Source organism: Pseudopodoces humilis, chromosome 17 (genome assembly GCF_049639895.1).
Source record: "Pseudopodoces humilis isolate 2021_Gansu_Grassland_sample_001 chromosome 17, ASM4963989v1, whole genome shotgun sequence".
NCBI lineage: Eukaryota > Metazoa > Chordata > Aves > Passeriformes > Paridae > Pseudopodoces > Pseudopodoces humilis.
Genome location: NC_142216.1, coordinates 5,525,132 through 5,538,817, shown reverse-complemented (window position 1 = coordinate 5,538,817; position 13,686 = coordinate 5,525,132). Strand labels below are relative to the sequence as shown.

Genomic DNA, 13,686 nt, shown 5'->3' with positions numbered 1-13,686 from the left:
GAGCTCATTCCTCCTGTCTTGTTCCACACACATTCTGCAAGCAAAACCACTTTTTTTCTTCCCCTTGTTGCCATCTGCACCTGCTGGACTGTGATCACTGTGCCTAGCTTGCTGTCTGAAGATCAGGGTGTCACCTCTCCACATGTCCCCAAATCTCCCTGGGAATGCCCAAGCACTTTTATTAATGAGCAGATAAAAGTTAAAACACCAGCAAGAGAACAACAACAACAAAGGTCTTTATTTCAATGACCTGAAAGAAAATGTAATTCCAAGAGCAAAGATAGTAATAAAAACCACAAAGGTGCTCCAAGCAAACTGGAGCGATTTGCACAGATCCCTTCCCAAAGCAGCTGGGCTGAGGTGGCTCTGGTCCCTGGCTCCTCCCCAGTGTGACAGGGTGCAGAGCCACACTTCTCCCTGCACGCCCCCCATGCCAACCCCTTACTGGAGGGACCCACAGGGACCTCTCAACCCTGAGGAAATGGCAGCTCAGGAGGTAGGTGAGTGGCCTGGGGTGGGGATGTCACTGGGTGAGCCCACACTGGCCCTGGGGAAAAGAAAGGCACTTCCTGAACTTTAGTGTCATCCTGCCCTGGGACTGCAAAGCATCCCTTCATCACCTACCCCAGCCCATGCCAGTGTGACATCCCAGGGATGTGGCTCCTTGGGAGTTGTGGTGCTCCTGGGCCAGCACCACAGCTCAAAGGTCAAGCAGCAAATCCAGCTCTGAGCTGCCCTGTGCTCACAGAGGTTCCTGGGGAGCAAGCCCTCAGTTCCTGACTGTCGCTCCAGGGAGGCACTTTGATGGACAGGAGGGACAGGGACTTCTCACTCCTGGAGACACAAGGACAGGGAAAGGTGGTGGCCCTGAGCAGGGACCTCTCTGGAGCTATCCCCAGTCTCCCACCCCAGGCTCAGCCCAGCAATACCTGCAGTAAGGATCACTGCCCTGATTTTATCTCCCCCACACACATCCAACAGCTCTCTGAGGGGGTGTGGTGCCTTTGGGAAATGCAGGGATAAAATTCCAGAAGCAATGTTAATCCAATAACTAAGTGGATGTCACTCCTAGAATTGAACCCAAAGCCACTGAAATTATGGATGAAAGACAAAAACCCCAAATCTTCAGGATTTCCATGGAGGCCTGGTCTTTCCAGAGAGTCTTTGCCCTGTGTCTAGAGACAAGCACTGGCTCCCCCTGCATCCCTTTGACTTCACTGTGCTTTTTTGGGGATCCTGAACTATTCTGGGTCCCAAGTGCAAGGGCCCAGCCTCAGCTGAGATCCTGATTTCTCCTGAGAAGGCAGAAAGTCCACAAGAAACACACAACAGGGGGAAATTACATTAGTCAAGGAGCAGAAAGTCACACAACAAAACTTCCAGATTAAACTTCCCTGTGCTGTCAGCTCCTCCCAGCCCCCAGATCCGACCCTTTAATCTGAACCCAGGCAGGGTCAGCAACAGTAGGGGGAAAAGCACCAAAGCTGACGAAATCCCCTCTCCCACGTCCCCTCAGAGCACTGGAGCTTGCAGTGAGGGGAGTGACTGGTGGCAGTGTCCAGGGGATGTCTGGACCTGAGAGCATTCAAAGAGAACCATCTCCTCACCACGTGGCCATGGAGGTGGTTAGGAGCAAGACCAGGAGTTTCAGATTGTTTAATTTAACCTTTCCTCTTGTTCAAACACAAAACTAAGTCAAAGCTGTAAGCAGTGGCAGAACAGTCAGCTCCCAAGGCTGGGGGACACCACTGGAATTTCTCTGCTTCCCCAGTGCCACCTCTCCCCAGCTTCTAAATTTCCTGCATGAATCAGGATCATCTACCAAATTATCTACTAAATTATCCTTCAAAGTGGAAGAACCAAAACGGAAGCAATCCCTGCACTCAGTCCTCTCCCTAAAGAGAACCCTCCTCAGCACAGAAGCCACTCCGCAAGCGATTTTGGCTCTGGAGACACAAGCCAGCTCTGCGTGCCACTGTCCCCTTTGGTGGCACAGCAGTGGCACCAGGCAGCTCGCGGAGGTGGCACGGACGGCACAGCCGGGCACAGCGCGCCCAGCTCATCGCTGAGGTCACGTTTCTGGGGCTTGGGGCGGCTCAAACTACACACAAACCGTGGTAGCAACACACAGAGAAAGCCGAGGGTGGAGGCGAGCCCGAGGGAGGGCAGGGCGGGCTCAGACGCGGCCCCGGGGGCTGCGCTCGGGCAGGAGGTGGCGGGGAGGGGGCTGCTGCAGCAGGGCCGTGAGGATGTGCTGCAGCTGCGACAGGCGGGCGCGCAGCGATGTGCAGGAGAACAGGTTCAGCTGGTAGGACGGGTCCAGGGGCAGGATGGAGATGAGCCACCAGCACCACGTCGGGCCGTCTGCTGAAGCCTGGAGAGGAGAGAGGGAGAGACCCCCACGTCAGGGCAGGGGTGGCCTGCAGGCAGCATCGCCGATGGGAAATTCCTGTCAGGACAGCACCGCCAGCCTTGGCCAAGGTACTCATCTGAACAGCCCTTTCGTCATCCAAGCTCAAAACTGCTGGACAAACTAATTTAATTTCCAGGCAAGCATTCCCCAGGGAGCCTCCAGACACAGATGTAGCTGGTAAAAAGTCTATACTAAAGAGACAATGAAATATCTCGCGCATTTCCTTGTTTAAGCCGGTGCTTTTTGTAAAGACAGGCCAAATCCTGCATGGCCAATGTTTTTGGAACACTGGCCATCATTTGAAGAGGTGAGGTGCAGGCCAGGAGGGCACAGCTGTTGGGCACTGCTTTTGTAAAGTGGCTGTTTTATAACCTGAGGCAAACTAAGAAGGAAAAACTCAGTTCAGCTGAAGGAGGCTGAGTGTTTTGTAACTCCTGAGCACATCATTAACATGACTGCTGGCCAGGACAGCCTGAGCCTGGGACAAGTCAGCAAGAGTATATTTGTAATGATCCAGACAGGAAACACTTTCTTAAAGGAGTGAAAATTAGATTTTGGGATTTTTTTTCTCCTACAGAATCTGAATTTGTCAGAGCAGTATAATAAGCAAATTGAATCCTGTCCTCTTAGCTCTTCACCTCTGCCCAGCTATGGCTGTCTCAAAGGATCACAGTGAGAAAGGAGACTGCAGACTCAACAAGCTGCAGGGGCAGAGCTTGCCTCTTTGCCAATTTGTTTGGTTTCTTTTTCCCAAAGTGTTTTCAAACACAGAGTTCAGTTTCTGAGTTCTCATTTAGAAAAAGACCCTGTGAAAGATTTTAGAACTCAGTGCTCAGTTTCCAGTTTAAAACCACAAAGAAACATCACGCAGCTTTACAAGACAAGCCCTACCAACTCTCTGCATGAGATGCTGTAACAGGGGTGAAAAACTGGATTTGTTTTGTTCATTCTGGGGAGAAGCTGAGTAGGGAAGCAGGGTGGTTAGTGCAGAACAGCACTGCTTCAGAGGCTCTCTTGGTACTCTGTTTGGTGCATCCCTTCCCTCTGGGCATTACCTGGATGTCCTCTTCCTTCTCTGGCAGCGGTCCATGCTGCATCAGAATGTGCCTGGAGGTGAGGTCTCCGTGCTCACAGAACCGCTGGGCCAGGCGATAGGTGCTCTCATGCAGGCACTGCAGCTCCTGCAGCTCCTCCCCGGACACCTGAACGGAGGCAAGAGGGACACAGGTGTCCGTGGGGAGGATCTGTCCCACTGCAGCCCAGGATTTTGCCCAGCCCTGCCCTCACCTTCCTGTCCTCCAGGTACTCGATGTCAGCGGTGTGGTAGCCGTCCCTGTGCCCGCGGCTCAGCACCCGGAACCGCTGCCGGCCGATGGTGTCCACCAAGGAGCGCCCGTCCGCCAGCAGCTCCACCTGACGGATCTCCAGCATGCAGCCATAGTCAGCAAAGCTGCAGGGACACAGAAAACAGGGGCTGAGCTGGGGTAATGGGTGGCAAGAGAGCTGCTTCTCCTAAAGGTACCATCTCCAAAGCAGGAAAAGGCCCAGGAACAAGATGTCTGGGCAGGGGCAAATTCAGAGATTCAATCAGGTCTCCCTGTGGTGCTCATTAAGAGGAGCTGGAGGTCACAGCCAGAGAACCATGGAGCTCAGAGACATCCTGAGTCAGAAGCTGTTCAAGAATGTTGTATTTAACAGCCACCACTGGCTCTGTGCAGCTCCAGTGCTGGCCTCATTCCTTGATCCCATTTCACTCTGCAGTGTGGGGAATGCACCACCTCCCTGCTGATTTCATCTGTGAGATGGCACTGACAGGAAATCTCTCTGACTTACTCAATATTTTAGATATTTGAGGCTGAGGCAGAGAGGGGCAAATCAGCTGGGGCAGGAGCCCAGGAGCTCACCTTTTCCCATTCTCAAATATGCACATGCCAAACCTCCTGGTGCCGCTCTCCTGGCACCGCCGGATCATCAGGCGGTACCGAGGCTCGAAGATGTGCAGAGGGCAGGGGATGCCAGGGAAGGACATTGTGCACACAAAGATGGGGATGTTCTTGGTCAGGCTGAGGGACAGAAGGAGAAACCACTGTGATGCCTCTCCAAGCAAATCCCATCCCAATGGCTCTGCATCCCCCAAACCAGGGGTGTTCTTCACCACAAGAAGTGATGTCCAGTGCAGAGCAACACTAAAGTTCCACTTGGCTCACCAAGAGACCAAAGACAGATCCTGCCCACAAAACCTCCTTGCAAAGATTGTCCCTCAATCCACCCCCAAGTGCCCCATAGGGCATTCCACACCCACCCAGCACTGCTGCAATATGGTCCTGGAGGTGGGACAGACATCATTTGAGCAGAACTAAACCGGAGCAATGGTATGGGGTGTGGACAGCCCTCCCAGAGTGCCTCCCAATCCCCATGTGCGCACACACACACACACAGGAGCAGTCCCTGCTTACTTGGAGAGCTCTGCCATCTCTGCCCGGTGCAGCTCCCGGCGCTCAGCCAGCTGTGTGGGGAAGGTGGCCAGCATGATGTCCTGCAGCAGCACCGTGGGGCTGTACCTCCCAGCCTTCAGGTACTGAAAGGAATTAGACACAAAAATAGGTTGGAGAAGAGCAGGGAGGAAGCCCTGGATCCCTGCTGGACTCTGAATCACACTCACTTTTATTGGAACTGAAGGCAATTTTAGACCAGAGGAAGTCAAGGATAAAATCTATTGGGGGATGTTGAGCCATCGAGCAGGATGGGATGTCAGCTCCACCGAGACCTCCAGACACAGCTCAGAGCCAGGGCCCGTCCAACACAGCGTCCTGTCTCTGACAGTGATGCAGTCCTTGTATGACAACCTAATTTCCCTGATGGTCTCATCTGAATCCCTTTTCATTAAAGATTAAATCAAATCTCCAGGCTAGCAGGTTTTCCATCCATTTCCATTTTTTAAAGCAATTAGCATTTGCTTCTCTCTCTCTCTCTCTCTCTTCTCCTGTTTACAATCTCACTAAATCACTGTGGCATCTTGTGGAAATGAATCTCTTGGTCTTAATTATCAACTGTCTGGTCATTCCCATGTGAGTGGAGCTGACATCGCCGTGCCAGGGAGCTGCTAATGTAAGAGCATTGCACCTTCCCACCCCAGCCCTGGGCAGGCAGCCAGCAGCTGGAGCTGCTTCCCAGCTCTCCCCTGGGCTCCATCCCGTGGGACTCGTGCCCTCACCTCTCTCAGGCTCTGTTTGCAGAGGGGGCAGTTGGGCCGGTGGTCCAGGCAGCGTTCGAGGCACTCTTTGCAGAAGGTGTGACCACAGGGCGTCGTCACCGGCTCGAAAAACATCCTGCAAAGGATGATCAGAGTCAATGGATTGCAGAGAGCAACAAAGGGAAAGGAGCACAGATAAGTCTGCCAGAGAGAGACTTTAATTAGCCCTTTAATTAGAAAGTCTGGGCTCAGACTGCTGGGCTTGCATAATGAGATGAGAACTGTTCCAGGCCTGAGCTCTGCTCCCCCTCTCTGCAGGGTCTCCATGGAATCTCAGCAGATCCCATCTGTACACACATGGCACCCCTTGGTCCTGCCAGGGCTGTGGTTCCCCAGACACCCCCAGTGATGTGTAATCCAAAGGAAAATGTTTCCTTTTCCCCTGCTCCAGGAGCATAGCCAGCAGCAAGCACTCAAATTGCTCACAGGTAGCTCCAGGATCAGAAATGAAATTAAGGTCTCAAGAAAGCCCTGACTCCTCCTAAACACAGTTTTCTTCTTTCAGAAGAGACCCAAATTCACATAATTCAGATCAGATGCAGCCTCAATCTCTCTCCCCCATGCACAGACCTGGAAAAAGCTGCTGTGCAGGACCTTGAGTGACTTACACATCTGGCAGCGCAACACCCACCCAGCTCTCTGCCAGCAGCCACTTGCACAACTGCTCCACGTCCTGGGACACACCAGGAATAACAGCCCTGTTTCAGCATGCCCTGTGGCACTGCAACACCAGCCCCTCCCCATCCCTGAGCTGGCAGACAAATACAGACTCTACCCCATTCCCTTCTCCACCTGCACCAGGAAAAGAGCTCAGAAATGCTCCCCTCTAGGTCTGCAATATCCCCTTCATGGAGGGAATTTCCCTGAGCCATCCTTCCTGCACCTTCCTGCCCCAGCCTGCAGGTACAAAGGGCAACCACTGCTTTTGGTCTTTGACCCCCACTGAACATCCCCACCTCCACAGCTGTGTCCCTGGGGACAGCCCCAGTGATGCTGCACCCTGAGACAGGGTGATCTGAGCTCCTGCAGCCTGGCAGGGAACTCCATGCCCCTGCCTTTCCCTCTTATCTCTACCAAAACCTACATCTCAGCAGTACTCAGGACTGAGCTTGCTGTTAAGATGTGTAGAAAGACACACATCACTGAAGAAAACCCAGCAGGTTCTAATTCTTCATCCTAAAAGCTATCCTGTTGGAGAACTCACCGTATGCAGAGGGAGCACTCCAAGTCAGATATGCTCAGTGACTCCCTGAGGCATGGCTGGGTACACTTTGCTGCTGTTGTTTCTTCCTCTTTATCTATAGTGGCAGAAGAGAAGACAACCCCAATTTTAACATAGAAAATTTATCTTTGCTTTCTGACCTCGTTCTGAGACACAACTGCCCCACAAAGTGCTTTCAGTGTCAAAGAAAAACAAAACCACTAAGAAATGCAACATAAACCCCTCTATTAATCCATCCATGTTCATCCATAGCTGGTGAGTCAGTGGGTCTCATGATGCTTGGCAGAGGAAGGTGGTGCCTCCTCCTTTTACAGACAGGGAATCTGAGGCACTGGGCAGCAAAGTGGCCCAAAAGCTCCAGGATGGAAGTCTCTGGAGACCTGCCATGAGCCATCACTGCTTTATGCAAACCCAGGTATGTGGCAGCCACCTGGCTGGATGGCAAGTTAATGCTGACGGGGGTGCTGCTTCCCCAGCTCATGGCATGTCGTGTCCCCCACATGGAAATTTAATCTAAACCAAAACCCACCTAAACCCATGGCAACCAAAGAAAGCCTCTCCCTGACTCCACACGGGGAGCAAGTGATGACTGGCTTCAGCAAGAACTTGTCACCAAGCTGGAGCCAAAGGTTTGGTGTAAGTTCACCAGCTCAACACAGGAAGATCAGGTGGATCCTCCCCACGTGTATGAGAAGCAGCAAATGTCCTGGCCAGAGCTGCCCCATCACGAGCCCCTGGGATATTTGTTTGTTGAGCTGGACACTGTGCAAACACCAAGTTTTCAGTGGCCAAAATGGATTTCAAACAAGTATTTTGCATGACACAACCTTGTTGAAAACATTTGTGGTACCTTTGATGACACTCACCCAACAACCACCGGCCCTGACTCTCTGCCGAAGTCTCCGGTTCTTGCCGTTGTCCCGGCTGGGAAAGGGTGGCTGTGCCCTGGCTGTGCTCAGACCCAACATCCCCTCGGCCATCTGCCAGCTCTCCCTCCTGATCCTAGGCACAACAAGATGAAATTGAGCCCAAACCCTCTTCTCCCTCTGAATGCACAGTCCTGTCTGTGCCACCAAGCCCGATGGCACCGGGAGGTTTCCCCGTGTACATTAACAGCTGGCATCTGCAGGACAGCAAGAGCATGGCCTTCAGACATTGCTGCCCATCACATGTTAAAACATGGGTTCACTCTGGCCAGACATACCAACTGATCTTTAGGTGTATCTGAGCCCATCTTCTGAATTCCCTCTTCTCTCCAAACCTTTTAAGTTTGTTTATAGAAGGCAAAGAAGAAAATACAAGCTTCCCTTATCAGCTGCTAATAGTCTGAACTATTCTCAAATGTGGTTTTTAGATGAAAAAAAAGTTTAAGATTTTTTTTCCCCCCTGAATGTAGTGAGATGAACAGAAGGAGAAAGTCTCCTCTGTTTCCCTAGTCCCCACAGCATCAGCCCTGATGGTACCTGCAGATTTTCATCCCAGCACACAACCAGGTAAGCATGGCTGCATGTCCTGCACAACCTTCCCTTATCACACCTCCATTCCCAACAGGCAGGTCCCAGAGGGACATTAAACCTCCTTGCAGACTCAGATATTGCAGGCTCTTACCTGAGCTTGTGTGGAAGATGGGAGCACTGGGCTCCCTCCATCAACCTGGGAACCAGCTGAGCTCAGGTGAGCCTCACCCAGCTGTGCAGCCGTGCATGGCTGAGGAGCATCGGCTTCCATGACAATCTGCAAGGACAAAGCAGGCATTAAGGGATGCTAGGAGCAAAAAGCAAGGAGGTGAGAGGGCTGCCAAGCTCCCTCTTTTTCCCCAAAGCATCCTTCTGCCCAGGAGGTGTCTGTGCTGGCTGAGGACTCTGTTGAGTCCTTCAGAGGACAGGGACATCCCCCTGTGTGATGAGAGCACAGGAACATGGCAGAGCCCACCCACCTTCTCCATCTCCCTCCGAACTGGCTGGAAATGGGGACTGAGCGTCAGGCAGTGTTCCCACGCCAGCAGGGCTTCGGCTCTCTGCCCCATCTCCAGGAGCACCTTCCCTTTCCTGAAGAAGGCCTGCAGAGCAGAATAAACATGTGGTGACTATGAGACAGTGACCAGCTGAGCGTGTGCCCCTTCAGCTCCTCTGCCAGCCCCAAGGGAATGTCCCTTTGCCTCCTGCCAGCTCCCATCCCAAGCCAAAGCACCCGGACATGTCACTGCTCCCCTGATTAGATCTGCCTAAAAAAGCCAGGACCCTCCAAAGTGCAGCAATTGCAAAAGCCAAGCCTAGGGAGAGTTGAAGAAGGAGTGAAAGATGGACATGGTGCCACAATTCTCCTGTGAGAGCAACACAGCACCTGCCACTTTGATTAGCAACACGATGGGTCTGTCAAGTGCAATTCTGAGCAGGATGGAGACTCGAGGAGAGGGGGAAATTGCTCCTGTGCAGTAAGATTTGGCTCCAGTCGATGTGGCCTTCACTCACCTCGTGCTCTCCAGGCTCAGCCCTGCACACGGCATCCAGGTCCTCCAGTGCCTGTGGATACTGCCCCAGGGCCAGCAAGGCCTCTGCCCGGCACAGCCGCAGGGAGCTGGAGTCCAGGGCTGGAAAGAGAAATGTGGTCACCCCTGAGATGAGCCCTGGTGAGACAGTGGGGCTGGATGAGGCTGGGGAGAGGCCACCACAGTGGGACAGTCCCTGTGCCACTGCCTCACACTGAGCACAGCCTGGTCCTTCAGTGCTCTTCATCAGGACACACTGGCTTTGTAAGCCTCTGCAAGTAAGTTATTTCCCCTAAATACCCAGTTTAAAATTGTTTGAGGCTCTTTCCTTTTGTTTTTTTTCACCCATCTTCCCTAAACACCCTCAGCCAAGAGGTTCCACCACTGCCTCAGGGCTCAGCCATGCTGGGATCTGGGCTTTCATCCATCTCTTTGGGATGCAGCAGAAAGGCTCTACCATACACGTAGTCCTTACAGGGCTGTGGCCACAGCAGGCTCTGTGGAGTGACTCACCCAGCAGAGTCACAATAACACGTTACCAAACAGGACTGCAGTGCTGGATACCTGAATTCCCAGACCCACCTGGCTGTCACTGCTCTCCTGGGGCAGATGAGAAACCAAGGCAAGAATCTGCCTGCACCACATGACTTGGGGTTTCCAAGTATGAAAAAAAGGCTGAGATTTCCCAAAACTGAGGAAGAGAACTGAGGATCCAGCTCCTTGTCAGCAACATGTCACTGATGGGACATCAGGGTGCTGGGGGGGCACAGGTCCCACAGACATTGCTAATCATGACACCAAGCATTTCATGCTCCTGCCTTTTCCTAAAAAATTGGCAGTGAGATCCTCTTCTTTCCTGCCTTGGAAAACCACATAAAGACCTTTCTTCCTATCAGGAAGAGCCCACACTAGTGGAGTAACCAGGTGTGGTAATGTTTGTAGGTTTGAAATACAGAGGTGCCCAGATCCACCCCATTATATCACAGCTCATGGAGGTGACCTACATCTAGTGCAGTGCTGGTGTTCCAGCTCAGATAACAGGTCTGTGCATCTAGCCCTGCATCCTCCCAGCTCTGAGCATCAGCTCAAAGCTGCTGAGGGTTGGGGACTTGTTGCTCCCTGGTCCATTTGGGGAGGCCTCCAGTGTCATGCAGGTCCTCCCATTGGATCCCAGCTCCCTGTGGGATGATGGTAGATCCAGCACAGGTTACATGTGCTGACCCTGCAGGATACTGGCATTGAGGCCAGCCTTGTATCATAAATTAAGGCACCATTTGCAGACACTGCTGCTGCATTTACTGTGGCAAATGTGGTGTGGGCAATGTCACCTTGCTGAAGGGCCAGGAGCTCTGTCAGGGGCAAGCTGGGTCCATGGGCCTGGCTGGCAGCTGATCAGCAGTCATCAGGAAACATCACTGTTGATGATGTCTCTCCTGCACTTCCAAACCCAGCAGCATTTCCTCCTGCCCCGGTTCAAACACGGTGCTGATGCAGCTCTGCCAGCAACCTGCAGGTCAGGACCGGCAGCTCCATGACAACCAGGTGCAGGGAGCATCTGCCCATTTCCCTGCCTGCCTCTGCTTTCACCCTGCCCAGGCACCCACCACTTCTTATCACACAGGAGGAAACTCTGCCATGGCTATGGCCTCCTCGTCCCTGTGCCCAGCACAGAGCACAGCAAGACTTTGCTCCCTGCCTGGTGTCACCCTAACCCAGAGGGCAGCACCGCCAGGCACAGCCAGTCCTGCACCAGAGCTGGTATTATAAAGGAGAACAAACTCCCAGGGACCAGGTGTTGCTCTGCTGCACCCCTCAGCATGGCCACTCCTGCACCAAAAGCTGCACTGGCCATGCTGAGCTGTGCAGCAGATCAACACCTGGTCCCTGGGAGTTTGTTCCCCTTTATAATATCAGCCAATATTAGAGCTGAAGTCGGGAAGCATGGCAACTTGCTGTCCCGTCCCACAGTCACCCATCCAGAGATTAAATATCCCAGCTCTTACAACGAGTAGGGATGTACAAATAGGTACAAAGTCTAGAGTCTTATTTTCCATGTAGGCAAACCCACTCAAACATTCGCACAGCCCAGCAATAAAGCAACTGATTTGGCAAAAAAAAAAAACCCACCCCAGATGTGTAAAACAGAGCAATGAATTCTGCACTTCCCTGCTGCTGCAGCTATTTTTTATCTATGATATCATTACACACCAGGGCCATCAGCCAGCTGGCAGCCTGAGACTCGCCAGCCTCCAGGCTCCAGGCATGTCAGAGGGCCTCCTGTGCTACGCATTACAGCACATTTTTCTGTTGTTCACTCAGAAAGAATGAAGATAAAAAATTTACAGTTTCTTTCCACCCAAGCAAAGTGAGCTGCTCTACAGTGGAGGCTGAGCTGGGCACTGCAAACTGGCCTATCACACCACTCTGAAGCACAAATAAAACATCCCCATGGGTCAAACATTTATCAGTGGCTCCGTTTCAAAGTGAAAGGCAGCCCGTAAAAAATTGTGCAGCTGAAAGCTGGCTGCAGGAGTTGGAAAACACATCCTGAAAGCACCACCCACGTGGCTGAGCCTGGCAGCCCCAGCAAGCACAGATTCACTGGAGCTGAGGCTGTGACTGCAATTTCCTTGTTGCCCTCAGCCAGACTTTCCTGTCTTTCGGGGAACAGAACGTGCAGGGAAGAGTGAGGACACAGTCTGCAATGTTTCCTCTTTATACTTACAAAGGGTTTTTAAAGAAATGTGTAATTGTACACCCCAATCAGGCAAAAGCCTGGCAAATGAGTACTAGAGAAGTGTGCATGTGCCTTTACTCTGAAGAAGGGTGTGCAAGGAGAGACGGACGCCTCTGGAGGTTGCATAAAAGGACCTGTTTTCTGCTGCCAACACCAGGATGGACCGGTTCGCTCAGCCCTTCGTTTCCAGGCTTACCCTGAACCTCTGGCACTTGCCTCGCAGCAGGCGATGAATAAGAGCCTGCGCTGCGGGAGGAGAGCTCAGTGCTGTCATAGAAACGCCGCGGAGAAAGGAAATTCTCCCTCCGTCTCCCCAGCCCCCTGCTCCAGACGCATTGTATAACCCCTTTTATTTAAGTATTACTTTCCAAGAAATCCACTTACAGCCACACATTAAAGCAGATCAAACCCTACCCCCCCGATCCTGGCCCGATCCTGGCCCTGCAGGGAAATGTCTGGCCAGAGCCGGCTGCAGAAGGAGCCGGGCCGGGCGCTGACCCGCACGGTGGGGCTGGCACAGGAGCTCGGCCAAGGCTGTGTCCTCGCCAGGCTCTGGCCCTGGGGGAGAGGACGTGTCCATCCCCGACTGGACAAGTCCCAACCACTTTACATAACAGCCGCCCCCTGGGCAGAGCTCTTCCTCCGACCCTGAAACGCTGCCGGGCTGCCAGATGGGACTGACTGTCCGCTGCCCTGTCCTCTCCTGTACCAGCACGTGGCCGATGGGACACAGGCGGCGCGCCCCGGGCAGGGGATGAGCAGCGCGGTTTGCCGGGCAGCTCCCAGCACCTCGGGATCTCCACGGATGTGGCAGAAATGCCCAGCAGCTGCCTTCCCCCTTCCCATCGCCATCCCCATCCCCACCAGCCCTGCCTTACGACACTTCCAGCTTCTCACGTTTTCCATCTCCGGACCGTGCAGGCTTGGAGCGCCCTGATCTGCGGGGACACGGTGACCTACATTGGCACCCACATCGGTACTCACCTGCTGCAACAGCCCGGCATCCCGTGCATCCCCGTCTCTCGGGCTGCTGGGCTGGCCCCTCGCCCCCCGCAGCACCACCCGCACCCCCAGCCCCCGAGCCCGGTGGTCCTTACCCAGCTCGACCCCTCTCTGCGCCATCCTCAGCGCCTCCCGCGCGTCCCCGCGGGCGAGGCGCTCCCGGACGCGCTCCGCCAGCCCGGCCAGCCGCCGCTCCCGCGGCACGCATCGCTCCACGATCCCGCACAGCACCACGCTGCACCTCACCGCCCCGACGCCCAGCAGCTCCAGCCGCTCCTGGCACAGCGGGCAGCGGGACGGCCCGGCCCCGCCGAGGCACGGCTTGCAGAAGGAGTGACCGCAGGACGCGGTCACCGGCTCCCAGAGGAGCAGGCGGCAGCAGGGGCAGCGCAGCAGGTCCAACCCGAGGGGCTGCCCGGAAGGGCTCTCCCCGGGGCCCGGGGAGCTCGGGCTGGAGGGGCCGCTCATGGCGACACTCGGGGGAGCCGTCCCTAGGGCCGGCGGTGTCCGCGCCTTGCCCCGCGCATTGCCCCGCGCCGCTCCCGGCCCGGCGGAGGCTGCGGCTGCGGGC

At 54.1% G+C, this 13,686-nt stretch overlaps 1 protein-coding gene across 1 annotated transcript; it reads right to left on the bottom strand.

Moving 5' to 3' along the window:
- Nucleotides 1-216: 216 nt before the first annotated feature.
- LOC102114054 (LON peptidase N-terminal domain and RING finger protein 1-like) lies at nucleotides 217-13,686 on the bottom strand. The gene is made up of 12 exons (XM_014253267.2): nucleotides 13,211-13,686; nucleotides 9,360-9,478; nucleotides 8,825-8,947; nucleotides 8,497-8,622; nucleotides 7,755-7,890; nucleotides 6,871-6,964; nucleotides 5,628-5,742; nucleotides 4,870-4,991; nucleotides 4,318-4,476; nucleotides 3,701-3,863; nucleotides 3,469-3,615; nucleotides 217-2,374 (listed from the first exon to the last, which is right to left on the bottom strand). Exons 1-12 carry the CDS (start codon nucleotides 13,581-13,583, stop codon nucleotides 2,177-2,179), a joined length of 1,875 nt encoding a protein of 624 aa, XP_014108742.2. The 5' UTR covers nucleotides 13,584-13,686; the 3' UTR covers nucleotides 217-2,176.